This window comes from Galdieria sulphuraria (assembly GCF_000341285.1).
Source record: "Galdieria sulphuraria unplaced genomic scaffold scaf_0, whole genome shotgun sequence".
Lineage (NCBI taxonomy): Eukaryota > Rhodophyta > Bangiophyceae > Galdieriales > Galdieriaceae > Galdieria > Galdieria sulphuraria.
Window position 1 is genome coordinate 437,924 of NW_005178475.1, and position 27,910 is coordinate 465,833.

Below are 27,910 nucleotides of genomic sequence, written 5' to 3' on the forward strand. Positions count from 1 at the left end.
ATGTGATTATCATCATAATAATAATAATCTATTGAGATGGAGAAACTTTGTTCTGTGTATAACTTAAACGATCTATGCCTACTATTTCATAGTTGGGTAAAGGAGGTTCTACTCTGCTATTCAAAGACAGATATTCCGTTTCAAATCCATAACTAGTAACGCGAACTGGAGTCTTCAGTTGTATCTACACCTCATTGAGACACTTTTTAACACAAAAATTATTCTCTTACTGTGTCATAAAAGATTGCATTCTCATTCTCGTTACAAGTTTTCTCTTTTGTCAAATACACAACCAAATCAACTGTAATAGAACCACTACCAGGAAACGTATACATATCGATAACGATGGGAAGTCCAGAAACAGAATCCACTATAGGAGGGTCTGGAAGGAACAAATCTTGTGGCTCATCCAATCCTTCCAATCTCCTTCTACTCTTTTCACCTATAGGAATCTGGTTGCAAGCAATTCACAACAATCCTTGTAGGATAGTGAATATATATTTACCTTGTTATCGTCAATACCTATGGGAGGTGTAGTAGATACAATAGGTCCTTGCATATTTACATGTGTCAAGGTTTTGCCAGCAAAACGATATCCTTTTGGTGCAGTTACATCAATCACAAGACGAGCAATGCCAGGTATCAAATAAAGAGAATCTTCCATAGCCATCTTTCTTCCTCTCAAAAATGGATAAATATATTGAAATGCATCATAATCTGCAACTTGTTCTCTTATGCTATGTAATGTCCAAGGAGGAGGTAAATTCTCCAATTGCGAAACATTGCAATGCTTCAGAATCTTATGAAGTGGATGCAATTGAGTTGTCTCTATAGGAATCTTCATTGAACTGTTTGCAAACTGTTTAAGATACCCTAACCAGGCATCCATTCCAAACTGCTTATCCAATACTTGGAGAGATATTTGCTTTAGATGTTCTTTAGGATGACTCAATTTCCATACTGCAAGAGGTGCAATAGTTAATACAGAAATACTTGTTCCATCCATTTCAACAGCAAGTGGTCGACCAAATGCTCCATCCAACTGATGATCCCATTTCATTTCAAGTTTTGGAGTCACTTTGGCAGTCCATGACGTCCTCCAAATATCACAAAAATCCAATGCTTTTGTAAGATTATCATAAGAAAATCGATATTCTTCAGGATATAGAGTAGAAACATGACCAGCTTTCCAATCTGCCATTCGCAAACATCCATTTTCTGTATCTGCTATGTATATCGCATCTCCATTCCATGCCATACCAGAAGGTTGATGAAAGGCACAAGAACTAAAGTCACCATCACGAAACCAAGCAACTCCACAGCCAATAGTTCCTAATATCTTGCCATTGGTTTCCAAAACTACAATGCGGTGATGAAAAGTATCCGAAACCAATATCCATTTCTTATCGGGATGAATGAAAGCATCTCTCGGAAATCTAAAAATGGTTTGTGGAACTTGTAGCAATACTCGTGGACCTCTTTCCTACTTGTGTCAAAACAAAGTCAGAATGATATGGTCTCTCATGAGCAGAAATCAATATTTGACTCACCGCAAAAGCCAACCGTTGCTGATATTCCAATTCTCGAAAGGCATACCACGAGTCAAGTGCATTGAATTGCAGACTAGAAGCAACTTTTTCTGCATTCATTACATGAATAGAGTTCATCTTTGGCAAATGTACTTGTAAAACTAGTTCTTGAAGACTATGCTCTGCACCTTGTGATGGACATTGGATAGAATGAGATGCTGACTGGCGAAACTCGTGAACGCCATAAAATATTTTATGTTCCCCTTTGAATAACCAAGAAGCTCCACTTTCTTGTAAGAGTTTCAAACCCACTCTCTTCCACTCCTTGTCCAATGCAAGTTGATCTGCCAAGTCTTCCCAATCTTTTGTTGAACTCAACCTAATCACTGGTTCACGAATATTAAAAGCTGCAATTTGCTTCTGCAAATCCTCATCACTTGACAATTCTATAAATATCAAAGGTATTGACTGGCTCTGAGAAGTATGTTGTAACCTATTACGAGTCAACTGAACAAGCCACCTTAAAGTGTATTGCCAATCCAAAAGAGGTGCTTGTTCTATCAAGTTGCCTTGCCAACGACCAACAGATTGGAACGCAAACAAACTTGGAAAACTAAACCAAGTTTTCAACAGATTCTGTAGTGTATTCGACAGTGATTTGCTCTCACAAGTGACATTATATACTGTCAAACCTGTTTCTGAAGCAAATTTTGTATAAAAAAAGCAAAAGTTATTTACTCGAAAGTGGAAAAATATTCTCCTTTTTCCAATACATGAAAACATCTTAAATTCTATTATGATTGTCTGCCATTTCATGAAGAACAGAAGCCCATCGTTGTACATGCATAGTAATATCGTGTTCGATGGAAAGGAATCCGTTGGGTTGACCAGTTTGCTTATCTACAGCTGCAACTGTAAGCGAAACCAACCAAATATCATCTCCAGATTTGGCAATTCTTCTAAACCATGTAAGTATCGTTTGACTTGTCTTATTCTTTAAGCGACTGGCAACGGATTCTTCTTCCGCCTTATTTTCAACTTGACTTTCTAAGTCTTGTCTATCAAAAGAAGATATGATGCGTTGCAAATTGTTTCGAATCAAATCTTGTTCATCAAAGTGTACATTAAAAGTATATGGGCTACCAATCATTTCCTCGACTCGATATCCAGTCATAAGTTCTACTGAAGGACTCGCATAAATAAACCTGCCATCCAAATCCATCCTGTAAACAGCTTCTAACCAGCGATCTGAAGAACCTTCCAACATTGTTTCTATACAGACACAACCTTCCACTTCACCACTACTACTTAGTAAATTAGTAAAACAACTCTTCAATTCCACAAAAGACCCATCTTCTCTCCTCCTACGTAAATGAACAGAAGAAGTAAAGCCTATCTCATGCCAGGTCTGCACAATGGGATAAACTGCATCTAAATCTTCGGGATGCAACAACGACCATACATCAGAACCTAACAACTCTTCAGGTTTGTAACCCAATACGTCCTTTACCGAATCACTCAGCCAAACAAGATGACCTTGTATATCACAAATAAACGAATAACAATTCTTTACAGTCGATAACAATTGCAATATTTGACAAGACCTCTGCAAATCTTCAGGACTGGCAAGTCTCAAGTCACATGCAGTGGGTGGAATATATCGAGTCCAAGGAAAAGAATAATCAATCTTTAAAGGGCCACGATAGGGACAACTGGAACGTAACTTTTGTTGTTCCAACGCAATACAAGAGTCTGAATCCTTTTCGGCAATAGCAGTTTCCAAAGTGCGTTCTACTTTAAGAGAACGAGATTCTTTCAATTGTTCTTGTAGTTGTTTCATCTCTTCTCTCAATTTTGCAACTTCTGCCTTCAATTTTTCATTTTCTGATAAAGTAGACTGTACATAATCGACAGTAGCAGAAAGAGTAGACACGACATCCACTTTGCGCGTCTGATGGAGTGAAGGTAGCAAGCCTCTCAACTGTTCAATCTTACTTGAAATAGTCATTCGCCTTTTTCTTTCTACTTCTCGATGCGAATTTTTACTATCTTCGGTCGTTGCTACTAACGTACCCACTTCCGCCTTGTGTTGGTGGTTGGAAGAAGTTTCTCTAGTCGACACCTTGTAGGAAAATTGGTTATTATGACCCTTTAAATTGTTGTGCTTCGGTGAAGTGGAAACACTCTTCACACTATCTGTGGAGTCATTCAATTCCGAATGGTCCACTTGCATAGCTTCTGCGTTGTTGTCCCATTGAGAAGCCAAGGAGCTGTATTCCGGAGAATAGGAGTAAGGTTTCCAAGCTTTTCCATCTGTTTCACATATATCAGACAAGTTCCAAGGGTTTACGGTCTGAACCTCTTCCCAACGTCTCTTGTGAAGTGGTTGGTTTTGTACTAAAATATGCAGCCATTCAGAACACACGAAAAATTCTCTTAAAGGCACTGGAGATGAGGAATCTTTGTGGTAATTGGATGAGGTGGATATGTTTATATCGTTTGATCCGTTTTCCTGTTTTCAAAAGAGACTCGTTGGGGTTTTGGGTCGCAAACAAAAGAGATATATTGGTTTGAGAGAATGGCAATGTAAAGCTACTAACGATTCCAAATATGCTTGTCGAAACTGTGAATATCAAACGTTAAAATGGTTAGGCAGGTGTCCTCGATGCCAAGAGTGGGATAGCTTTGACTATGTATATCAACCATCTTCTTTGCAAAAGAAATATACGAGAGTTGATATTCCTAAAGGATGGAGAAGAAGCGCCGAGTCTTCAAAGGATACCGCAGATTTATTTTCTGTAGATGGAGTTTCGCAAGTATTGGAACAAGATTCCAAAAGTTTGGAAGAAAGACTAGCATTAACTAGTGAAGAACTCTCCAGAGTGTTTGGAGGTGGTATAATTGCAGGTTCAGTTGTTCTTATAGGAGGTGATCCTGGAGTTGGCAAAAGTACTTTGGCAGTTCAGATTGCAGCTGAAATATTACAGCACTGCCAATCCAAAGTAATATATGTGAGTGGAGAAGAAAGTATTCCTCAACTTGTTGGAAGAATAAAAAGGCTGAATAAAATTCAAAGTGGTGAACTGAACGTTCTTTCGGAATCAGATGTAGATAGAATTGTCGACATAGTCAAAGCGCATTCTCCAGTGGCTCTCATAATAGATTCTATACAAACCTGTTCTACGGAGGAAATAGCATCAGGACCTGGAACAGTATCTCAAATTCGTGAATGTGCTGCCAAGTTAACTCAACTAGCAAAAGAAAGCAATATTGCAACCTTTCTTATAGGTCATGTAACCAAAAGGTATCCAACTTTACTTTTTATGTTGTTGATAATGATTCATTCTTTATATAGTGGTGATATTGCTGGTCCAAAAGTACTAGAACATATTGTAGATACTGTATTATATTTGGAAGGAGAACGATATTCTAGGCATCGTATTTTGAGATGTGTGAAGAATCGTTTTGGAAGCACTAGTGAAATTGCAGTTCTTGAAATGACCGAGTATGGTTTATCTCAAGTGCTGAATCCTTCCCAATTGTTCTTAAGTCAACATCGCAATGGAGTGAATGATTCAGCGGATATTGGATTGGAAGGTTCTGCAGTTGTGGCTACTATGGAAGGAACCAGAGCTATATTAGTAGAAGTTCAAGGGCTAGCATTTCGTTCTGCTTTTTCACAGCCCAGAAGAACTGCAAATGGGTTCGATCTAAGTAGACTTTATGTCCTACTTGCTGTACTCTCCAAACGATTGAATTATCCTTTTCAAACACATGATGTTTATTTGAACGTTGTAGGAGGTTTTCGCATTCAAGAACCCTCTGCCGACCTTGCTGCTGCTTTATGTCTTGTCTCCAGTCTTTGTGAAGTTCGTGTTCGAAAAGATACTGTATTCTTAGGTGAAGTGGGATTATGTGGAGAACTTCGTACTTGTTGGGACTTGGAAAGAAGAGTTTTCGAAGCAGAAAAATTAGGTTTTCGTCGCTTTGTTTGCCCATCTTTAGGTTCTCAAGTTAAAACAGGCTTTTCAGACATTGAAGTGATTCAATGCGCTGTTCTTCAAGATGCATTAAATGCAGGATTATGTTCAAAGCCACGTTTGAAGAGAAGTATGGAACAGCTTCGTGAAAAGGAAAATGGGATACTTGAAGTTTGAAAAGAAAAACAAAATATATTTTATCAATGCCATTTTCAGAAACGTACAAAATATCTAAACTACGATGCCGGGTGGAATCAAAAGACCATCGATCACTTGAATAATAGACTTGTCAGCCTTGATATTCTTCTTAATGATTTCAAATCCGTTGACGAAGACTCCTAGAAAAAAAGTTCAGAATATTCTTGTTTGAAGTAGAAACAGTGCGGAATGTCTCTTCAACGTACCAGTGCTGTTCTTAGTCACCGTAACATTGGATCCTTCTAGTGTCTTAAATGAGTTCAAGGCTGAGAAGTTGGAAGTCTTCAGAGGCTGGGGTACGATGTGGTACTCAAGTATCATTTTCACTAGGGTGCTGTTTTTCACCACAGCCGATTCAGAAATATTCACTGCTTTAAGAGTGGAAGAAATACCAGCATTTGTAGGAGCAAACAAGGTGACTGCAAGGGAAGGATCTTCCAGAGTGCTGGTTAGGTTGGCGATATTGGCCAAGGTCAAAAGAGTAGTGAAGTTTTTCATTTTTTCAAGTTCTGCAGCAATAGTATCATTGGATGAAGAGCGAGAAGTGTGTGACAGGGGAGAAGCATAGGTTACAGTTGCTGCAACCACTACCAATAGGATGAAACACACTAACTTGTTGCTCTGCATGTTGATGCAAATAATATTATTACATTCAGGAAAGGATTGAAGTGGATACCATTTATAGTAAGAATGAATGGCTGAGAAAGAATGCGCTGAATCGAATTCGAAACGATACTTCTCAAGCCGAATGGACACAAAGTTTCCTCTTTTGGCCGAGCAATTTTGTCGTTTCCCCACCGAAGAGATAATTGAATATTTCTTCTCTGATGAATGTGTTGTTCCCTTGTCCTCGGTACATCACCCAGCTTCAGACTGAGCTATGGGAAAACCATGAATAAAAAAGTTTGACATATTTATATAGTGTTTCAAAGCACATTTAGCTGAAATTTAATTATTGTCTTATACCATTACCATTCATGGTTACACGCTTTGACACTTACATAGTACTCAAATTATATATGCTACAAATGAGCAAAGGATCTTCTCGCCAACAGTGTTGGAAAATGAATAAAAAGTTGTGTTGAAAGGAGCAACAACAACAGTTGGAAATGACTCTATCTCAAAGGACTTTTACAGGTCTCGTACAATTTTTGCTAAAACATATTCAACATAGCAGGGAACTCCACCTGTATAATCATGTACTTGTTTGAAAAATTTGTCGTGTACAGGATGATTAGAGAAAAAGAAGCTTTACAATAGATTCATTGTTGTACGTCGTATTTTATATGATAGCAAGTATCAAACAAGTTTACTTGCTGGAAAACAAAAGTAACCAAGTTAACAACAAAGTTGAGAATTCAGACTTCATTGACGATTCAAGAAATTGTGACGGACTCTATGAAGCAGTTGGAGTCCAAATCCCAAAAAGTAGGATTATCAGAAGCACCAAATGCTTTTTCAAGTCCACGCAATATTTCTTTGTCAATCAGCAGTTGGACATCTCTTTCACAAACAATAACAAGTTCACAATTATCAGGCACTTTGAATGAATCATTTCGAATAAACATTCCACTGGAGTAACAACGACTATGATTACCCAACTCATAGGAGAGACATTCAATGATAACTTTGTACTAACGATAATAAGCATACAATGATGATAATCCATTGCACTGGATAAGACTTGATCATAAACAGAATCTAGAAATTTCTTGGCTTCATCTATAATATCTGGTCAACCAGTTCCTTCTGACTTCCAACGTCCCTCACAAGCAACTCCAACAGTAAGAACTTTGGGTTCCACAGGAGATTGTAATTGGAATATAATATCAGGACTATGAGAAGTAGCGTCCAAAGGAATGTAAATAGTCTCTAAACAAAGTGTCTCTCGAATAATCTTATTCCATTCAGTATTGGCAAAAGTTCTTCGACTCTTGTTCGATTCACTTCTTGTTTCTCTAGAACTAACAACAGACTTCATATAGTGAATAGGTGATATTGTACTGACTGGAAGTTTCATTTGTTTCCATATCGGAGACAATTGACACAACAATTCCCTCAACTCATTTCGATTCTTTGAAGACAACATCAAAACTAGTCGTAAAGCAACAATTCCTTCAAATACACGACACTTTGAATAAAAGAAACAATCTACTGGTTCGACATCAAGTGATCCAAGAAGTATCTTTTCCAAAGAAGAGATGGAAGGGTCCCTCTTGAAGATTACAACAAATACTTTCGGAATCAGGACTTGAAAAGTATTCTCGTCAATAGGATATCGATATAATCCCATTTCAGTGACTGCATCATATAAAAAGGACTCCGAGGTCAATATATCATCTACTTGAAACGGTATACGATAAAGTGCCATCATCAAAAGTAAATCAAAAACACTTCTTCTATCCTCGTCCAAATTCAATATTCGATCCACAAATGGTTCAGCACAAATTATTCGGAAATCATAGTCATTCATACAAGTCAAACATTCTTCTTTCGATATGAAAGGCTGATTTCTTGCTATTATATAATTCAAAAGCATATTTACTGCACGAGTCAACAAACCAGGAACTCCACCTGTACATTCCAATAACGAATCTGCCAATTCATTTACTGAAAATGAAGAACTACATAAGACATTACAAACCGGAACTTGAGTAGGTGTCTCAAGAAGACTCTTTTCAAGGAATTCAACGATACTGGAAGCGTCCAAAGGTGATAAAGAAATAAAATGTAGTATGACTTTTGATACAGAAGAGACATAATTCTTAATACTTAAACCCTTGCTTTTCCCAACAACTATAAAAAACAAGTCGGGTTCTTTGCACAATTGACTAATGATACCGAAAAAGTCGTTGTATGGTCGAACCACACCTTTGTCATTCTTCTCCAGTTCAAAAAAGGTTCCCTTTGTATCAAACACACCAACTTCGTCAAATGCCAACAAAAGATATTGATCGGAAGGAATCCCCAAAATATCCCGTAACACTGGAACTAGAAAGCAGGGATACAGAGCAACCAGTCCGAAGGCTTCATCAGGCCGAAAAAACGCCACACCAACCTGAGAACAAGCAGACCGGAACAACAAATAGTAGACTGCCCACTCAAGGTTTCGACTCTATCGGGACTGTGGGCTCCAACTCCTTCAAATCCACATAAAGCAATGAAGCCCTTTTCAGCTTCTCCAAAAAGGTTCTCCTCAAAGGGTCTGAAGCAAACGTCGACAGGGAAGTTTCACCAAACCTTTGCACCAACTCCAAATAGGTTCGGGCAAAGGTCGTTTTGCCCGAGCCAAAGAGATGGGGGGCAAATGGTATGGTCAAGCGATAGTTGCAACTACTTGTTACACCCCTAAGTTGCTCTCGGCCACTATGAAGATAATACAGTTCTTTTGTCACTCGAACAACATCTCTTTCACGATCTACAACAAGACTCAAACTTGTCCACAGCTTCCCACTTTTCATCCAAACTCGCCATCGCCAAAGAGAAATTAAACAACCTTCTGTTTATTTCGGAGTACAAAATATAAATAAATGAACGATTGACTGTTTGTCGGTCACAACAACAACAAGGAAAACAGTAAAGGATACCAATCCAACTTCTTCTCTTTATCAACTGATGACTATGTCAAACCCTTTATGGCTTGGACTGAGATGACTAGAACTATGGAAAAACGATCAATATGGCTTTTTCAACTATCGATATTCTTATTCTCGTATGCTAATATAATGACAACTCTCATAGGGTACAAGAAGGATTGGAAGGAAGCCAATGTTTATTTCACAAGTTTTTTATGCTCTTTGAGAGTATAAAGCTATTAAACATGGCCCATTCTCACATAGATAAGAAAGTTTCTTTCAGAATTTTCGAGAATAGTCATGAGAGTTCCGAGCAATATAGATTGTTCATGAAGAATTTGTTCCATAGACGTCTCTCTCAGATTTTCTGTATTTTATGGAACAGTTTTCACGTCACTTTTGCTTCATTTCGAAACACGGAACTAGAGTATGAACCAAGTCATTCTCTTGTACAGTCTATTCAAAAGCTCCAGTTGAAATATTATTATTTAGTAGAAATGCAGAAACCCACAAGCACAGCACTGCTTTATTCTCAGCAATCATCAAATTCCATTCTTACAATATCATGACAAGTAGCAGCTTATCACTAAAGCTACAAAAGTTGATGATAGCAAAAGACAAAACCAAAACAAACGTGCTAAGAAGGATCCAAAATATCGCGTGGTTTTATCAAATCTCAGAAACAACATTGACTCAAGTGTATCATCAATACTCAATTTCTGTAAGAGTCAATAACTCCTGTTTCTTTCTCCTCTGAAAATAGTGGCATTTGATACTATGGATTCTGTTAAGAGGAGAAAATATATTTTTCAAGAAAAATTCAATTCAATCGAATTGAGTCTATTCTATCGATTCTTTTCTCGTTTCTCACGTTTGAATCATAGTTGAATTCTTTCTCCTCAATAGTCGACTATACATTTGAGGTGTTTTTGAAGGTAAACATGACTGTTTAGGTTTAAAGGCTTTTGTTGCATCCTCTTGTACGATAAACTTTGTAAAAACCACAACTTTTAAAGATATACAAGAAAGCAAATTATAAAAAGTACAAAGCTGCTTTAAAACGATATAACTCCAAGAGGGCTATTATTTCTTCCAATATAAAAAAAAGGTAAAACTTTTAAAAGCTCTGCAAATTCAAAGAACGATTTGTTCAGCTGCAGTTGAGTCCTACTCTTCTACCATTCTCAACCATCAGCTCGTTGAATAAGTGAGTCACTATACAAAAGTTCCTTGCGTTAGGCACTTGAAAGAAGACTCTTGCGAAGTATAACCGGATGGGTACACTAATAGAGGCTTCCTTTTGGATATTGGTAACGAGAATCGAATAGAAGGAATGTTCATTTCTACTAGGGACAATTCAAACTTGAAAAAGAAGAGAAACGCTGTTTTATCCAAGTTGCTCTACAAAGAATAAAAATGTCGTCAACTCGCAAGCAATATTCAGCAGAATAAAATAAAACAATTTATCTGATTCCTTTGCAGAGTCAAATCTCAAATGATATTTTGGTTGTTATCCAAACTTGTTCTTTGAATATATTGGATCAATTTCGTCTCCTAGTGAAAAGAAAGAATATAAACGTAGAAACAATGGAAAAATGAGAATCTTTCATCTCTCTTGGCAAAGTAACAAAGAAGGTGAATCTTGAAATATATGTGCAAGGAGAAGCGAAAGCATCACCACTTTTACCGTTGTTATTCTAGTCAAAAAGTCTCAAAAAGTTCTTTAGGTGGAGAACGAACCAATAGCCTTGAATCGTTTGAGGTTCGATCCTCCTTGTCGTAAGTAGTTTATGTACGAATTTGTGTATAGACAAAAGTATTCCCGACCTTTGGTCAGTTCTTTATTATCGTCCTGTCCTCTGTATACTTTCCAATTCTAGAGTTGAATATACGATTTCGTCTTCTTTATAACTCGTAATCGAACAAAGATTGCTCCTTGAGCGTAATTTGCATAGAAGGAAAGGTTCTAGCTCTCACAATGCAAGCCAAACAGAGTATATGTCATTGAAATTGGAAAATGACCATTTTACACCTTTAAGGAGTTTTCCTTAATTTTGAGTGACCAACAAAGAAAGGTTCTCAGATCGAGAAAGAGTCAAAAACTAGTTGTAGCAAAACCGTTCTTGATTTGTTATCAAAATAGGGTCACAAGTAGTTTGAAATTTACCTTGCAGAGACAAGATTGATCAAACTCAACTCTGTTAAAAGGCTACAGTGTCGCTAGGGAGTTGAGAGGACCTTTGTTACGACACTGTTCTTCTCGTTTCACAACAATACTGAGATGTGAGATTGATTGTATCTAGCACACATATTGTTCCAGAAACTTTTTACATATCTCCAAGTGGAATATTTTCTTTCATAAAACTCACTAGTCACTTAAAATAATATATCTCCAGTGAAAGGAGACAATACATAGCGATCCTTCTCATAACAATCCAATTAGAAATGCATTATTGACAGGCTGTGCCTTTACAATGCCAACCAAAGAAACAACAATGATTTCGAAGATTGAGTTTTTTCGTTTTAGTTCGTTAAAATAACCAGAGTTTCTTCAACCCAAAAAACATAGTTTTATTCCTCATTTTCCTGAAAACAAAGAGAAAAGCTCACAAGTCAGAGTTAAGCTTTGCTGCTGTTGTAAGCTTCAATTAGAATGAAAGCATAAAGCACTCTCTCTATCCACTTACTAGCCAACTTTCCATTATTGTTCTAAAAAGAATGTCCGTAAATAACACAAATTTGAAAGCAGCTAATTATTCTTTCATTTCTGTGTTTTCTTCCAGTAACATCGTTGCAATTAGAATTTGTTGAATATATTGTTCTGGTATACCCATCAACTCTAGTGACTTTCTTCGAATCACTTGAGGATTATCTCCAAATATGCGTAAAAATCTCGAAGCATGACGAGAGGCAAATTCTTCCGGTAATAACGCAGACTTGCAAAGAAACTCTTTCCAGTCAAAATGTGTAATATCACTTGACACTTGTTCGCTTCTTGTTATACCTTCTTCCACTTGCATAGCACTTTGAAAACCTTCCATTTGCATCCTATTCTCATCATTGGTTCTCGGTCTTATATTTCGAGCCACTCCTAAAGTAACAGTTGATTGCTCAGCTTCCAAAGATGAAACATATTCATTGGACATCGACTCAAAGACAGTTTCACACCATACTGAAAAGTTTTTAGAAAACTCTCCTCGGTTTGCTTCCCCAATTTTCCTCAACGTTTCGACATTATCTCTTCCCAAATATACTTCAAGGTTCCTTTGAGAAACAATTACCAATTGCAGACATGATCGACTACTTTCATTCAAAGTTGATCCCGAAGAATGTTGAGTCACAAAACGACTTGCATCTTCAACAATATTATGTTCTTCGGTAGAGAAACCTACAGATTGATCATATCTAGTACAACTACTACCACAAACTGAAAACGAAGTTGAACAGATGAAAAAGATTCGTCATTCAAAACGGAAACAACTCCCTTAAAAAAATTTTTGGCTTCCTCCTCAATATTTCTTTTCGAAAATTCACTTTTGTGATAAAATTTGAATGAAAATCCAACAACATAACGTGTTTGTCCATTATGGAATACAACATATGCATCAGGACCACTAGAATTGCCATCCTTTGGAACAAAAATACCACAACGTTGTAAATAATCCCTATAATGAACAGAAAATGAACCAGAGACATTTCTCAAGATGGGTATATCATAAGATTTTGTAGATTCCATAGAATAAGAAACATTGTCCTGTTCAATAAAAGAACCCTGGAAAATTCCTGGAATAGCAGAATGTACAATAGCCGAGGAATTAGAATGAAGAAAAGTTAATAAGCGAAAACGAAAGATCTTCATAAATACAAATTCAAAGAAGACTCCTTTTGCTGTTGAAGTGTCGGGAATATAACTAAACGGAGATAAAGGAAAAAGTTCAGTAGCCTCACGGAAAAATTTATAGTTGCTATGAGCTCGCAATATAAATTCACAACAACCAATCTTGAATTCCTCGCCCAAAACTTCAGAGTAAAACCCAAAAGTTGCAACCAAATCCATCAAATAAGTTGTCGTTCCACATAGAGTAATTGCAAAGTTGATTGGAAAAACTGTCCCGAGCTGATAATTGAAAAGAACAAATTGATATCGAAGAAGGGTTGCAGAATCTAATATCTCCGGAACAATAAACGTTGTTGTCTTTCGTACTACAGAGTGAAAAATATCATCTAACACACTTTCCATATTGTCATCGTTGATAACAGGTTGCGACAAGTCTGCAGCTTTCTCTGCTAGGGCTACTAAAGTATTCTTTACAATCAACGGAATACCTCCTGTCTTCTTTTTTAATAATTCTGCGAATCGATGTTGCAAGCCATCTGAGGGCAATAACCAGTCCTTCAAGGTCTTTCCACTATAAATTGCCAGCTCAAGATATTCATTAATATCATGGAGGTTAAAAGGATTCAACCGCAACATATCGAGACTCACGCTACTGGAGCGAGCATCAGACAGGCGGGCTGAGATTTCGGCAGTCCGACCTGCCAAATAGACAATTACCTTCCCTGTAATCAAAAAACTACGTAGAATGCGGAAGAAATTCCGGAAAGGTACATATTTTGGGTCAGACTCGACGAACTGTTTCGTGGTAAGTTCACTATAGTATGCGGTGAGGTCACTTAGGTGGCTAAGTTCGTCTATCATCAAAAATAAATATCGTTTCTGAAATTGTTCGAGAAGATAATCAATAGCCCCTACAATATCAAAATTCTTTACCGTCCTTTCAGCTATCTGAAGAGCGTCCGTATCTTTACCATTTTGTCGGTAAGCGTTCAAAATAATATTATACATCAAAGCCTCTAGAAACCTTGGAAAAGGAGCACGAGAAAAGCTCTCTTCTAATTGAAAGCAAACTGACAAAGTGTTTTCCGCAAAGTGTTTCCAAGAAAAAATCTTCGCATCAACTTTTCCCGACGAGCTCTTGTTGAAAACCTCCGTCTCCGTCTGCTCTTCTTCTTCGTCGGCGAATTTTTTTAAAAACTCTAAAAATTTTTGACCTACAAAGCTTTTGCCCGCCCCAAAAATGTGAGGGGAGAAGCAAGCTCCAGGACGTAAAAGATCTAATTTTCCCCCAGCTGAAGAAAACTGGTCGTAATAAGTTCGAAGAATAGAATAAACATCTTCTTTTCTATCTATCAAAGGTTCGTTCAAACTCATTTTACACGCCGCCGCCAATCCGAAATCAATTCACAACTAATGAATAGATCAATGACCGAAAAGCTTTCAAAGGAGATGGAAGAGAGTGTATGTTTTATTGTTCGAGAGATTGCTTTATTTGGTGATTGGTAAAACTGATCTCTTTGACACTTCCAGACTCACAATGACAATAGAGAGAAAGCAGGAATATTTTCTTGCTTGTCATAACTAGAAACTTTCTTTTACAATAGACAAGAAATAGGTTTCTATGAGTTTTTGTGATGAATTAGATTGATGGGTACTATTTCTATGGCTTGTATACTGTAAGAGAGTTTTTCTACTATCTTCCACACCATCTTACACGCAAACTCCTATATACAAGTCTAATAAGATACAAACCTTTTGTAAGTTACACACGAAATACAGTGCGAAACAGAGAATTGCAATGAATAGGAAGTCTGTTAATGTGCAACCGGTCGTAGCACAGTTTATAAATACAAAAATATCTAAATGAATTTGGAGAAGAGTATTATGTAGACTGTCATACTGACTTATCATTAAATACAAGCCATTATTGATATAATAGCTACACAAGTTGTCTATCCTTTGTTCGACTTTTACCAAGTTCTGAATATGTCGTATATAAAAACATCAATAAAGGCTTCAAATATAGTAACTATAACCGTTCATTTTCCACACATCGATGCTGAAAAAAGAGCAAAAGACAGAGCCAAAAAATTATTTTACTAAAGAAGAAGCCTTTTATACTTGAGTCAAGGTCGAGTAGTGTACCAAATTGAAAGCTTCAGCAATTCTCCAACTGAAAGCCACTCCATATTGAAGAACTTTTACCCAACATGACTCTTGACTGAAAGACGTTGTAGTTCCTAAGTTATCGGTCAAGTGATTGTTGTGGAATGACAATACTTCAAGATTGGATATGGTTTCCTTTGACTAATTAGAAACAATTCTGTTCCACTCTCAAAGTTGACCTTTGCAATGCAATATAAATAGAACTCCTATGTAAATAGTAATTGTCTGAAATAGAAAGGTTCTTATCTCACTGTCCAAATGGATAGAATCATTGAAGATGTCTCTTGTACTATAAATAGTCAAACGAAATTTTTTAGATCGAACATCATCTTTGCAACCGGGTTACTTTCCCTATCTAAGAATCGGTGAGTTTTCAGTCTAATTCACTAAAACAGAGTTTGAATATATAGTCTCGTGAATACTTTTGAGATAGAGTTTGAATTGCAAACCAAAATACTTTTTTTAGTATCTGTTCTTACCTGTACTATATTTTCTCTTGGATCCAACAAGTTTCATATTTGTAGAAGCCATTCATATGAATTCCAAGGCTAGAAATGCAGTTTGAAAAAAACACATAAAAACGAAAGGAATCTAAACTTTTATCGAATTTCAACAAGCTAAAACTCTTTTTAAGACCGCAGTGCAGGTTCTCAAGTTAGAGAAAGCCTCAAGTTTTTGCTGCCACTCCCTTCGTTTGCTGTCTAAAACCGAGGAAAACTCTCTTCTATTCAGTTAACAAAAGACAGGAAGGACAGTCCAAGTGAAATCTACAAACAACCTTTTTCTGTCTCAGTCTTTGAAAATTATAGTAAAAGGAGTTACTAGTCTTTTTTCAACAGACTAGAAAGACAACATAGCAGACACTTGAAGAATGTTTTGAGATATTCTTTCGGTAACCACTTTACTAAGTACTTGGACAAGAAAGGATATTTTTCATTCTAGTTGTATTCAACATGTATGTATGTATAGTCTATTCATTTTGAATCATTGCTACAACTCTGCAATATCGCAAAATTGACACCAAAAATAGCCTTCAAATGAAAAGCTTTTAGTTTTGAAACAGTGTTAAAAGGTATCTCCGAAATATTTGAAAGATTGCACTAGTGTATTAACCAAATCATTCTCCTGCACACAAGTGCATATCATCAATATCCAATTTCTATAAGAGTCAACAACTCCTCTTTCTTTCTCCTCTGAAAATACTTGCAGACAATACTGACATTTGATACTGTGGATTCTGCTAAGAGAAAACTTATTTTCAAAAAAGTTCAATTCAGTCCAATCGAGTCAATCCTATCGAATCTCTTCTCGTTTTTCATCATAGCATTTAAATCATAGTTGAATTGTCTCTTCCAAGTAGCCCACTATATAGTTGAGGTATTTTCGAAGGTAAACATGACTATTTAGGTTTAAAGGTTTTCACTGCCTTCTCTTGAACCATCAACAAACAACATTTGTAAAAACCACAAATAGAAAACAAACTATAAAAAAACAAAGCTGATATAAAACACAAAGACTCCATTAGGGCATGAATAACTCCAAGAGGACTCTAATTTCTTCCAGTACGAAGAAAACAAAACTTTTAAAAGCTCTGCAAATTCAAGGAAAGATTTGTTCAGCTCCACTTGTCTCCTACTCTTTTCCCACTCTCTCAAACATCAGCTCCTTGAATAAGTGAGTCATAATACAAAAGTCATTCGCGTTAGACACTAGGCAGAAGACTCTCGCCAAATATAAACAGATGGATACAATAGTGGAGGCTTCTCCTTAGATATTTATAACAAGAATCAAAGACAACTCAAAGTTTTGTATAAACAAACTGTCTATAAATACAAAAAACGTTCATTTCCATTAGGGACAAGTCAAACATAAAGAAGAAAAGATAAAGATATAGCCAAATTCCACAAAAAAGAAAAAAAATGTCTCTTTCAACTTTGTATTATTCAGCAGAAGAAAAATAAGAAGAGTCAAATTGAATTAATTGTGATTGATCCAAACTGGTAAAGGTCTTACTCTCTTAAATATACTGGATAAATTTCGTCTCCTAGTGAAAAGAAAAGAATATAAACGTAGAAATTATGGAAAAATAAGAATCTTTCATCCTCCTCTTTGCAAAGTAAAAAAGAAAGGTGAATCTTGAAACATAAGTGCAAGGAGAAGCAAAAGCATCACCACTTTTACTCGTCATATCCAGTAAAAACTCTCTAGAAGTTGTTTATGAAGAGAACAAACCAAGACCCTTGTAACTTTGGAGGCTCGATCCTCCTTGACGTACGTAGTTTATGTACGAATTTGTGTATAGACAAAAGTATTCCCAACCTTCGGTCAGTTTTTTACTATCGTCCTGTCCTCTGTATACTTTCCAATTCTACAGTTGAATATACGATTTCGTCTTCTTTATAACTCGTAATCGAACAAAGATTGTTCCTTGAACGAATTTGCATAGAAGGGAAGATTATAGTTCTCACAACGCAAGCCAAACAGAGTTAATGTCATTGAAATTAGAAAATGACCACTTTACACCTTTAAGGAGTTTTCCTAAATTTTGAGTGACCAACAAAGAAAGGTTCTCAGATCGAGAACGAGTCAAAAACTAGTTGTAGCAAAACCGTTCTTGATTTGTTATCAAAATAGGGTCACAAGTAGTTTGAAATTTACCTTGCAGAGACAAGATTGATCAAACTCAACTCTGTTAAAAGGCTACAGTGTCGCTAGGGAGTTGAGAGGACCTTTGATACGACACTGTTCTTCTCGTTTCACAACAATACTGAGATGTGAGATTGATTGTATCTAGCACACTTATTGTTCCAGAAACTTTTTACATATCTCCAAGTGGAATAGTTTCTTTCATAAAACTCACTAGTCACTCAAAATAATATATCTCCAGTGAAAGGAGACAATACAAAGCGATCCTTCTCATAACAATCCAATTAGAAAGTAGCACAATGGTTTGATTATTGGATAAAAGGGAAGGCTCAGTGAGTGTTGTCAACGCTGTGGACCTGATTCAAGTTTGCTAGTGAAACTTCTCAGACTTTAATTTCTAAAACGAATTCGTCGTTTGATATAGTTGGACAAGTGAATTTCTATTATCTACGTTTCTCTTTTAAGCCCTGCAAATGTTTCTTTGAGAACAATCCATCGAGTCCTGAGCTCTGAGTTCCAAGTAGACTGTAGTTTCTTTTTAGTATGTACAAATTTTATTATCTCTTTGGAGTTTATATACTTTATGCAACACTTGTTTTTATTTCACTTCTGGTCTTGTATGGAAATTTGAGATTAGCGTTGTCGAGAAGAGAGCAAAGACAAAGGAATTCAAGCTGTCGTTGAGTGTTGGTACATTAATCAACTAGTTGTCTCACAAGTTTGTTTATTTCTATCGATAATTGTTTCAGAGCATTTTTGCGTATGTATTAGCAGTTGAAAGTCCTGTAGTCTGTTGTTGAGATTCTGAGAATCAGGCTTGGGGCTATTATTTCAAAGATATTCTACAAGAACAAGAAACCAGTCAAACTCTCAGTTGAGTGTTTTGGTCAGTTCACAGATTAACTTTTTGTATGTTAGTTTTTTGTCTTCTATATGACTCTTTTCAAGATGTAGTAATCGGTCTGTAACTCTGCAACAGGCATTTCTCAGGATAGCATAGGAAAGTCTCGAGTCCATCATTGCTTATTTTCAATGATTGTTTGTATTGTTGTGCTTTTAGATCAATTCTCTATTGATTCGAATATGTCTTTTGAAATATTATGGATGTGGGGCTTTAGATAACGAAAGCTGAATAAACTTGTATTTTGAAAGCAAGGGAAAAGTTTTCAGTTCAAAGTATACTCACCTTGTTGGGAACCATGAAATAAAGCAAGCAAAAGGAAACTGTTGAAAATCTTGGTTGTGTTCACCTGGGTAAAAAGTTGTGACAATGGCGACTGTAGTTACTCGTCCGTTTTCGAAAAACGCCTTTGTTTTTATGAATTACTGGTTTTACCGAGAGTGAAATATGTCTAAAACGATATGTAAGTAGTAAGAGTGATAAAGTTGGAACTAGTATCGATAGTGTTTCTGAAAGGCATCGATTGCAAATCGTCTTTGGTCCTTATATAGTTGAAAAGAAGGGTAACAATAGTAGCAAGGTATGAATGGGAAACAAGGCGACTTGTGTGAAACAGTATTTGCCGTGTCAAGAGTGCTGCTGATCTGTTTTTATCCCAACACACGGAAAATCATGCTGTTGAAAGTAGTGGTAGTTGTAGCTGTCAAAAAGTGAAAAGGAAACACAACATTTTGTACAAACAGCTTGCGTTTGGATAGTATACAAAGCAGCTCTAAAAGAAACTCACGAAGGATGGGTTGAACTTCTACAATATTACACGAGCGCAAACATTGATATCATCGTGTCCGACTAGAGTTTTGGTTTAACTCTGAAAATAAAGTGCAACTTTTGGTATATAATTCCTAGAAAGCATACGCAAACGAACAAAGTGGTTTGCAAATACATTGACACGAACCCAAAACATTTTTCGACTATCACAGCAAAATCAAACCATTCGCCACTACATAAAATTCAACCAGAAACAACAACAACAACAAATATGAGCCCGAGCCTAGCACAGTATGGCATAGTCATCAAGTCTACAAACAGAATGACTTGTGTTTCTATATTTTACTTTTTTCTTCGTTGTTGGCATGACCGGAAAAGTGTCATTGTTTTATTTACTTGGAATTGTAAAAAGACAACAACAACAACAACAACAACAAGAGAAAGTGATAGTGTATTGGGTTGTGGTACAGGAATATTAATAATAGTTTTTGCCATAAAAGTACGAATTTGACCTATCTTTTACCATAAAAGAAAATTGAATTGTTGACTTTACAAAATAAAAGGGCATTATTTGCACACTTAAAAGCTATTCCTGTACCTTGCTGTCTCGGTAGAACTAAATACGTTTCTGATTTTGAACAACAAATAGGGTATCGAGTTGCTTTAATGGTCGATTTTCGATTTTTCTTCTACATGTTTGAGACTAATCTTTACCTTTTGATTCTTGAAACGAACTTATTTGTTATCTCATGATAGTATGATGAAGCAACTAGTCGTCACTTCTTTTCGGAAAACGTCGATGTACAACCTTTCAGAAGCTTATTTCATTGGAAATCCCAATCACAAAGAATCTCTTTGTCCCGTGATAGTTTTGTTGCATTTGTAGGGATGGGCAATTGATAGTCCAAGTGATCAATTCGAGACAATTTCGTCAGTTGAATCAAGTAATCTTTAACAAGTGAACTTGCAGTATCATGAAAGTGTACAACATACTGTCTTCTGTGATCTAGAATCTACTACTGATTTATCTGAACATATTGTAATGCTCTCATGTTGAAACCATCTTATGATTATTTGTGCTCCAGAACATTTCCATCTTACTTTTTCGATCCTAAGGCCAGCTTGATATGAAGTTAGTCATCTAGTCGATAAGGATAAGAGAATATCTCTATTTCGTTTTTTTCTCTTCTTCATCGGCGTAACTGTAGAATGGTGAAGATCCTGTTCTTTAGAGTTGTAATATGTTCGAAAAACAATAGAATGCTCATTGTACAAGAAAAGGGATAAAGATGATAGAAAGTAGTATTCAAAGACTGCAGGATGATGTAAATTCAAAGAAAGAATCAACTAGATTGCAGTCAAAGTTCTATACAAACGATCTACTGGGAATAGAAATTGAACTCGTCCTAGTACGACCTACTGGTTGTTTTCCCTCATTATTCATATGAATTGTTATAAAGAACAAAAATTTATGTTTTACATAGCATATACTTTTCAATGAAAGAATATAGAAAGATCAGTTGAAAGAAATTCAAGGAAAAGAAGTAAATCAATACGTCCCTGGCTTCACAGGGTTAAAATATCAGACCTATGACTTATAGATTTTGAGGTTGATCCTCACAAAAAGCAGAATCAATTCTGAGATTTTTACACAAGTAGCAGCAAAACACAAACTGATAGTCCTGTTCTAATTTCAGGATCTTATTGTATATCCTTTGTTGCTTGAACCTTTTCGCAACCTTTGATGGTTTTCATCCACCTCATAATCTTGAACTATTACCACAATTGATTAAAGTGATAAATGACAATGCATTTATGCCGTAAAAATACCTTGTTTCTATTGATGAACTGAATTTGAATCTAATTTCAGAGTGATACCCGAAACAATTCTGGTTATAGCTGTATTGAAGGAAGTAATAATCACTTGCTTTAGAGTACTCTGAATCTTACCACTTCTAGTTAAATCTCAACGGGATATGGCACAATAATTCTACTAGATACGTAAGAAAAGCTCTATTTGATTTCTTTCTCCTCACCGTATTTAGAAGTTGGTTACTGGTTTATATTACTTGAATTGTATACTGAATTCAATGATTTACTGTTCATTGGAAAGAAAGTAAGATGTTTCTTGATACTGCTCAGTTAAAATGACCCTTTGTATAGGAGTTGGTCATTTGTTGATTACTAGTTGAATATCTCATCAAGAACAAATTCTGTTTCATAAGTAAATGAAATGTCCTCTATGGTTGATTCAACTTTTGAATTCTTAGAGATTATACTGAATTTATCGAACGAATTAGTCCGTATCTCGAGAAAAACGATTTGCCATATAGTATTAATAGTAGTATTATTACTAAGGATACCGAGGACTAGGGAGCTGAAGACTTGATTTGAAAAAAACTTGCTAGTGCTTGACTGTCCAATTATTCCTCCGCAATATTGGACAAGCTTTCGTTGATCATTTCATCCTAGATAGTTTTCATGAATCTACTCAAGCGATGAATTGTAATGTATCTTTGCAGTGCCACGAATATAATACTACCAGTTTATATATTTTGATATTAACTGGTTGTTTGTTTAGATAAAACTACGTTAACCTGTACTTGATTCAATTGATTACTACTTGTTTTGAAGTGCTTTTAGTTATACTATTTCGTTCCAACCAAGCATCACTGGGTAAGCTATATTCATTTCGCAGAGAAGAATCTAATATCAGATTTCAATCTTTTTTCAAGTATTCGCATCTAAATGCGTTGATTGTTAGAACCGTTCAAACTTGACTATTGAAATATAACCTAGTAATGAATGGAGTCAATGTGTTAGAAAAGATAACGGCACAACTCGATGCATACAAAAGTTGAATCAACGTTTTCATTCAAAACCAATTAGTTGATAGTAAGTCTAATATACGTTGTTATCTTTTTAGGGGTATCTAAGAGAGAGTTGGTTGAATTGTCATTATGTGGACATTTGGTTATCCAATAGAGCTTCTGTTAGATAGTGTTTTTATAGGATGGCTTCTTTAAGGTAGAATTGATACTCTATTGACTACTAGTTGTCGAGTTGATAAAGACTTTGTACCTTTGCACCTGAAATCTTGCTGTTGTATGTACAGAGTCTTTATATCCGAAGCAGTGTTTTATGTGGTCTTTAGGTACCCTATATGCTTGATCCAAAGTCGAATTGTCCAAGATTATCTCGAATTGCCTAAAATAATCTAGTCCTTAATCTAAAAGGATGATTTACAGAATATTATTTGGATTACTTAAAATCAAGTCGAAGATCAATTCATTCGAGAATCACTAGGTGAGAATCCGAATTGCAACAAAGCATCAATTTTCCCCTTGATATTTATATGCTGTTTGCACTACTGGGCAAATGATTGTCCACAAATCAATTTTGGTACATTTGTGGATTGACTTTCATATTGAATGACAATGTGTTTCTAGAATATTGAGAACATGTTACTATTGATGAGCATAGATCAATCAGCATCCACCATTCTTGTATCTGTACGGAATTCAATTGAACTTTGTTTGAATCCAATTGTTCCTATCAATATTGGTGGAGCACGTTCTCGTTTTACTGTCTTGGTACCAAGCTCAACTTGCGTCATAGAATCATCATTTTTTTGATAAAGGCATTGTGCTAAAAGTCTATTGCTTGTTTCTATTGACTGGTCGGAGAGTAGTCATCATCTTGTTATCTTATTTTTTCAAGAAAGTCGGAATAATTACCGAACACTAAAAACTGAACTTTAATTGAAAAAAAGTATGACAGCGATAAACTATACTATTCATAGACTACAGAATCATTTGATTTAGAAGAAGATTCAACTAGTTTGTAGACGATTGGTCAGAAACGAGCTGCAAAAAAAAGCAAAGTAACCTCGCTGATACAAGCTATTGAGTCTCTTTTTTCATGTTTATATGTTATGTAGTACAAGATGAAGAAAATGATTCGTTTCATTTCAACTTTATACAACTCGCTGATCAAAAAAATACACCAATTTCCTTTGGAAGAAAATAGATGATGAAAGATATCAAGTGAAAAAAGAAAGAAATGGCTTTCTAGTTCAATAGACGACAGAGATAGTGCTATGAGCCAAAGGTCTTGAATTTGATTCTCATTATAAACATCAACGATATTCTGGTCGTCATTAGTAGAAAAAGTATTCCCTAGTAGTACCTCATACTGGTAACAGTAGAACGTTTATGGTACTTTGTTTTTGTTTATCCATTCTACTGATATGCATGACCTGTATTTGAGCACCATAAAATAAGAAGTAGGCTGTTGAAACAAAATGGTTAGTGTAGGTTTATTCCATGGCATCCCTAATCGTTACAAATTGCTCAATGCTTCAAAGACCTGAATATTTGAGGCATTCTTTATCCTTCACACGGACTTTATTCTTCTTCTTCCTTTTTTTTATCTAAAATGAATATCATACAATCTTCACTGATAGAAGACAATCAAATTTCTATTCGAAAAGGCAAATTGTAGAATAAAGCAAGGAATATACAATCTCACTTGCAGAATCATTATTTGCATTTCTGTAGATATTATTCTTTATATAGTTGTAACTTTCTTTACTGGTTTGGAAAGTGTAGACAATAACATTTATAGGAAGAACAATATCAAGTTTATGATTCAACTCGATCTTGATACTAGTATTCCATGAAGAAGGATATCACTCCTCATCATACTCGACGAATAGTTTTAGATTCAAACTAATCAATCTTTGTCAATCAACAACTTGACCGGAAAAAAGTTGCTTGTATTTATTTCCATTGCAATAATTATTGAGGTCTTGGTATAAACTGGCAGAAATGATTATAAAAGCAGAATTTACTATCTGATTTGCACATTTGACGACAACAATAACAGCAACTCTTACAAGAGATAGGACAACACTTCTCACTACACCATTATTCTCGAAGAGTAATAAACATACTACCCCTTCTATAGTTCCTCATTTATTTAGAATTGTGAATGGTGTTTTACGACCACTCGCTTTCCCTATATTAAAAACTCAATACATCCCTCAATTGTGGAACGGATATATTTTTCTATCTAATCAAAAAGACCAGAGACAATAGGGATACGAGCTAGTGTCCAGGAATCAGTTTGAATTCAACTGATTGCAAAAGATTAGGTTTCGGCTATGTTGAATCGAGTTTAAACTCAATTGAGTGGAAACAAGGAATTTTACAAAATAGGCAATCAGCTATTAAGAAAGAGAATAAGCTGAGTGCTTTGCTTGATAGAATCAGAACAATGTCGTCGGACAAAGAGTGGTGTATTGTTTCTTTAAGCATCATTCATTCTCTTGTTCACTACGCCTTGTAGATAGAATCGAACGAGTCGGTCATAAATATAGTACTTTAGTATTTATCATATCATTTATGCCTAGTGATAAGGTCAATTTTAAGTTGTCGAGAGAGGGACTATAATCTATCCTGGCTACATTTCTATTGAACTTGATGTCAAATAGAATGACTTGACCTTGTTCATATGAATTCATATTCTTGTTATGAATACTGTATTTGAAGAGTACCGATCATATGCTATTCGAAATTACCCTTAACACTTTTTCCACTGTTTATCATACACCTCATCATGTAACTTAGTTTCATAAAAGCCTTGGTATCGTTCAGACTATCAAGATTTATGGCTATGACTTATATAGTTTCGATAGAATTCACTTGACTCCAATCTGTTCCATCAAAGATTGATTTGATAGTGGGACATGCATAATGTCGCAGTCAACTACAGAATCATAGACATACGAGACAATTCAACTGAATTGGACGGAACTGTATGTTTGGAACTTTACAGATCATCTCTACTCTAATTTAGAAGAACGCAAACATTCGGTTTTATGTTGTTTGAAAGATTTGAATCCACATAACAACTTGAGAAGATTGACGAAGAAGTACTTTGAGCATAACCTTAGATCGGTAGTACTTCAAGTAATGCTGAGACACATGGTTATGTCCGTTTACTTTCTATGGTGAAAAAAGTTGTCTCTTATCTTTGTTATATTAAGCTATTACAAAATCAAGTTGATCACCTGGTACAGCTTTCACTAGGACAAGGTCACTTGCACAACAGACTCTTTGTTATCTTTATGGATGAAGAATTAAGTTTGGCTTGTGTTGATTCACTAACTGATTGTTTGAATGAATGATTGTTTAGTGTCATACTAGCCTATTTACTTATCAACTGACAAATAATTGCACTTGGGCTTGTAAAATTGACTGATTCCGGTATTTGAGGAATAATAGCAGGACAACTCTATTCAAAATGGTGATTTAAGAATTCACTTTAGACAGATTATTGATCCGCGAGTCAAAGACAAGTTGTAACCATAGAAAAAGATATATACCAGGTAAGTGATTCAAATAGGAGTAGTTTCATTGTGCATTCTCAAGTTGAGTACGTACGGACTGGATTGGACAGTGCTAATAGAATGAAATGGGTTGTTTGAACCACATTGGGTTGTCTGTCTACTATGAGTCCTTTAGCTCATCAAGATCTTTTATCGTGACACTATAAAACTCTCTGTCCCATAAGAAGAGTAGTTATACCCTAGACTTTAGTTCACATAGTATTTATATATCCTCAATAGTCTATTTAATGCCAAATGCTCAACAATTGTATGGATTTATTGGAAGAATTTACCCAAGTAGACTCGGTAGACGAAATACCAACGAGTACTAGTATTCTTTCATCTAAATACACAGAGAACAATCTAGTTGATAGTTTCCTTGACAAGAATAATAACGAGAGAAAATCCCCACATTCTTTCTTCATAGTTGTAAATTACTTTCAATATTACCTAGGTCGATCGAAACTCGTTTGAATCCATTGTTTCCAGAATTCACCCAACGTTGAATCATATTGGTATACTGTAAAATGAAGATTTTGTTGTTTCCATTGGGTCTGATTCTGCATAGTCTGTTGAGCACCAATATACACACTTTTTACTGATTTTTTCTGCTAATGGGAAAGATGGGCAATTTGAAAAGAGTGGCCGGTTTGGAATGGGCCCGCGCAATTTTGATTTGAAAATTGCCATTGTGGGCTGGGGAAGAATGGGTAAATTGGAAACGGGAGAAAGTGTGGAAATTGCGATGGGGGAAAATGGGTGGGGAAAGGGTGTGAGGAAATTGAAGAGGGGCCAACCCAAAGGCGATTGTGTTGATTTGGAAATTACCATTATGAATGCGGGGAAGAATGGGTAAATTGGAAATGGGGCATTTGAAATTGCGGACAGTGTGTGTAAAAATCAATAAAGCCATTTGAAACAGTAAAAGATCATTCCAAGAAAGTTAACTTTGATTTCCACACTGATAACGAAACATTAAGAGCCAATGCTTTAAAGACACATTCTATGCAAAAGAAGAGAAGAATGACAAAGAATGGTTATTTTTTTCCTTTTCTTCAAAAATACTTGTTTTGAATCACCACAACAAAAAAATACGTTTCAATTCAGCAAAAAAAAACAGTCTGTAACATGTTTAGGATCCACCTCAATATTGTTTGAAATGACTCCTTAAAAATGGACAAGTACCCTTGAGAGTAACGAGTTTGGAAAAACACAAGTAATATTGAGTTGAGTAGCCAGTTGAATGATATCATCGTTTGGTTTACCAAGACATTGAAAAAAGCTACAAGTAGTAAAAGTCAAAGAAAAGTTGTCCTTTTCGAAGATCAAGTCTTTACGAAACCTTGAGACAAAGACACCCAAGAAACACAAGAAAAGAACCCTTGAAAACTTTTTGTTTACCTGTTGAAGCATAACCATACTTGAAGGATTGGAGTACAGTCTTATCCATAGCCAAGAACTGTGTTCTAGTCGTCAACGACAAGGGCTTGTTAAAGTCTGTACGAAAAAGTGCAGCAACTACAGCCTTGCAGATAGGTTTGGTTTTACTAGATTCTCTTAAGGTGATACTTATAAAAGTATGTTTCACTCTCCAAACACTGCCCCTACATCGGGACATTATTCCCCTACTATTCCCTCAAATTATCCATACAATAAGCGTATTGTACCCCTACATTTGTGAGATTTTTAACACTTCTTTGAACAAGTCTCCACGAAATCACCTTTACATATTCCTAAACTCCTTGATATCTCCTTTTCTAAACTCAAATATCAATTCATGATGTTGGTTGACTATTCTCAAGTACCAGATCAAAGAAATCACTTGTAATGAAAAAAGTGAATTCGCCTTATGAAGCCTCCTCTTCTTTGCAATTATGTCATGAAAAATCCTTTACGATCAAATACAATAGAAGCTTGC

The 27,910-nt window shown here is 35.8% G+C and overlaps 8 protein-coding genes across 8 annotated transcripts; 2 read left to right on the forward strand and 6 right to left on the reverse strand.

Moving 5' to 3' along the window:
- Position 1: 1 nt before the first annotated feature.
- Positions 2 to 2,226, reverse strand: Gasu_02330 (uncharacterized protein). Its single transcript, XM_005709346.1, has 6 exons — positions 2,198 to 2,226; positions 2,111 to 2,142; positions 1,551 to 2,049; positions 506 to 1,483; positions 231 to 452; positions 2 to 184 (listed from the first exon to the last, which is right to left on the reverse strand). The coding sequence occupies exons 1-6, from the start codon at positions 2,204 to 2,206 to the stop codon at positions 29 to 31; spliced, it is 1,896 nt and encodes a 631-aa protein (XP_005709403.1). The 5' UTR covers positions 2,207 to 2,226; the 3' UTR covers positions 2 to 28.
- A 21-nt stretch (positions 2,227 to 2,247) lies between these two features.
- Positions 2,248 to 3,776, reverse strand: Gasu_02340 (PAS domain S-box/diguanylate cyclase (GGDEF) domain-containing protein). Its single transcript, XM_005709347.1, has one exon. It carries the CDS (start codon positions 3,760 to 3,762, stop codon positions 2,314 to 2,316), a length of 1,449 nt encoding a protein of 482 aa, XP_005709404.1. The 5' UTR covers positions 3,763 to 3,776; the 3' UTR covers positions 2,248 to 2,313.
- Positions 3,777 to 3,986: 210 nt separating this feature from the next.
- On the forward strand, positions 3,987 to 5,657 carry Gasu_02350 (DNA repair protein RadA/Sms). Its single transcript, XM_005709348.1, has 3 exons — positions 3,987 to 4,833; positions 4,885 to 5,569; positions 5,610 to 5,657. Exons 1-3 carry the CDS (start codon positions 4,016 to 4,018, stop codon positions 5,631 to 5,633), a joined length of 1,527 nt encoding a protein of 508 aa, XP_005709405.1. The 5' UTR covers positions 3,987 to 4,015; the 3' UTR covers positions 5,634 to 5,657.
- A 4-nt stretch (positions 5,658 to 5,661) lies between these two features.
- Positions 5,662 to 6,826, reverse strand: Gasu_02360 (beta-Ig-H3/fasciclin). Its single transcript, XM_005709349.1, has 2 exons — positions 5,914 to 6,826; positions 5,662 to 5,847 (listed from the first exon to the last, which is right to left on the reverse strand). Exons 1-2 carry the CDS (start codon positions 6,332 to 6,334, stop codon positions 5,741 to 5,743), a joined length of 528 nt encoding a protein of 175 aa, XP_005709406.1. The 5' UTR covers positions 6,335 to 6,826; the 3' UTR covers positions 5,662 to 5,740.
- Positions 6,827 to 6,911: 85 nt separating this feature from the next.
- Gasu_02370 (archaeal ATPase) lies at positions 6,912 to 9,306 on the reverse strand. Its single transcript, XM_005709350.1, has 2 exons — positions 8,833 to 9,306; positions 6,912 to 8,765 (listed from the first exon to the last, which is right to left on the reverse strand). The coding sequence occupies exons 1-2, from the start codon at positions 9,166 to 9,168 to the stop codon at positions 7,443 to 7,445; spliced, it is 1,659 nt and encodes a 552-aa protein (XP_005709407.1). The 5' UTR covers positions 9,169 to 9,306; the 3' UTR covers positions 6,912 to 7,442.
- A 2,065-nt stretch (positions 9,307 to 11,371) lies between these two features.
- Gasu_02380 (archaeal ATPase) lies at positions 11,372 to 12,446 on the reverse strand. Its single transcript, XM_005709351.1, has one exon. It carries the CDS (start codon positions 12,426 to 12,428, stop codon positions 12,036 to 12,038), a length of 393 nt encoding a protein of 130 aa, XP_005709408.1. The 5' UTR covers positions 12,429 to 12,446; the 3' UTR covers positions 11,372 to 12,035.
- Positions 12,447 to 12,461: 15 nt separating this feature from the next.
- On the reverse strand, positions 12,462 to 14,606 carry Gasu_02390 (archaeal ATPase). Its single transcript, XM_005709352.1, has one exon. It carries the CDS (start codon positions 14,492 to 14,494, stop codon positions 12,671 to 12,673), a length of 1,824 nt encoding a protein of 607 aa, XP_005709409.1. The 5' UTR covers positions 14,495 to 14,606; the 3' UTR covers positions 12,462 to 12,670.
- An 11,920-nt stretch (positions 14,607 to 26,526) lies between these two features.
- Positions 26,527 to 26,915, forward strand: Gasu_02400 (uncharacterized protein). The gene has a single exon (XM_005709353.1). It carries the CDS (start codon positions 26,648 to 26,650, stop codon positions 26,846 to 26,848), a length of 201 nt encoding a protein of 66 aa, XP_005709410.1. The 5' UTR covers positions 26,527 to 26,647; the 3' UTR covers positions 26,849 to 26,915.
- Positions 26,916 to 27,910: the final 995 nt, after the last annotated feature.

Coding starts and splice junctions, on each gene's coding strand:
- Gasu_02330 (XM_005709346.1), bottom strand. Junction 1,484..1,550: donor AGCAACGGTTGGCTTTTGCG/GTGAGTCAAATA, acceptor TGACACAAGTAG/GAAAGAGGTCCACGAGTATT. Junction 453..505: donor TAGGTATTGACGATAACAAG/GTAAATATATAT, acceptor GCTTGCAACCAG/ATTCCTATAGGTGAAAAGAG.
- Gasu_02340 (XM_005709347.1), bottom strand. CDS start 3,762: ATGCAAGTGGACCATTCGGAATTGAATGACTCCACAGATAGTGTGAAG.
- Gasu_02350 (XM_005709348.1), top strand. CDS start 4,016: ATGTTTATATCGTTTGATCCGTTTTCCTGTTTTCAAAAGAGACTCGTT. Junction 4,834..4,884: donor ATAGGTCATGTAACCAAAAG/GTATCCAACTTT, acceptor TTCTTTATATAG/TGGTGATATTGCTGGTCCAA. Junction 5,570..5,609: donor CAGGCTTTTCAGACATTGAA/GTGATTCAATGC, acceptor CATTAAATGCAG/GATTATGTTCAAAGCCACGT.
- Gasu_02360 (XM_005709349.1), bottom strand. CDS start 6,334: ATGCAGAGCAACAAGTTAGTGTGTTTCATCCTATTGGTAGTGGTTGCA. Junction 5,848..5,913: donor GGTGACTAAGAACAGCACTG/GTACGTTGAAGA, acceptor CTTTTTTTCTAG/GAGTCTTCGTCAACGGATTT.
- Gasu_02370 (XM_005709350.1), bottom strand. CDS start 9,168: ATGAAAAGTGGGAAGCTGTGGACAAGTTTGAGTCTTGTTGTAGATCGT. Junction 8,766..8,832: donor TGAAGGAGTTGGAGCCCACA/GTCCCGATAGAG, acceptor GCTTGTTCTCAG/GTTGGTGTGGCGTTTTTTCG.
- Gasu_02380 (XM_005709351.1), bottom strand. CDS start 12,428: ATGTCCAATGAATATGTTTCATCTTTGGAAGCTGAGCAATCAACTGTT.
- Gasu_02390 (XM_005709352.1), bottom strand. CDS start 14,494: ATGAGTTTGAACGAACCTTTGATAGATAGAAAAGAAGATGTTTATTCT.
- Gasu_02400 (XM_005709353.1), top strand. CDS start 26,648: ATGGGCCCGCGCAATTTTGATTTGAAAATTGCCATTGTGGGCTGGGGA.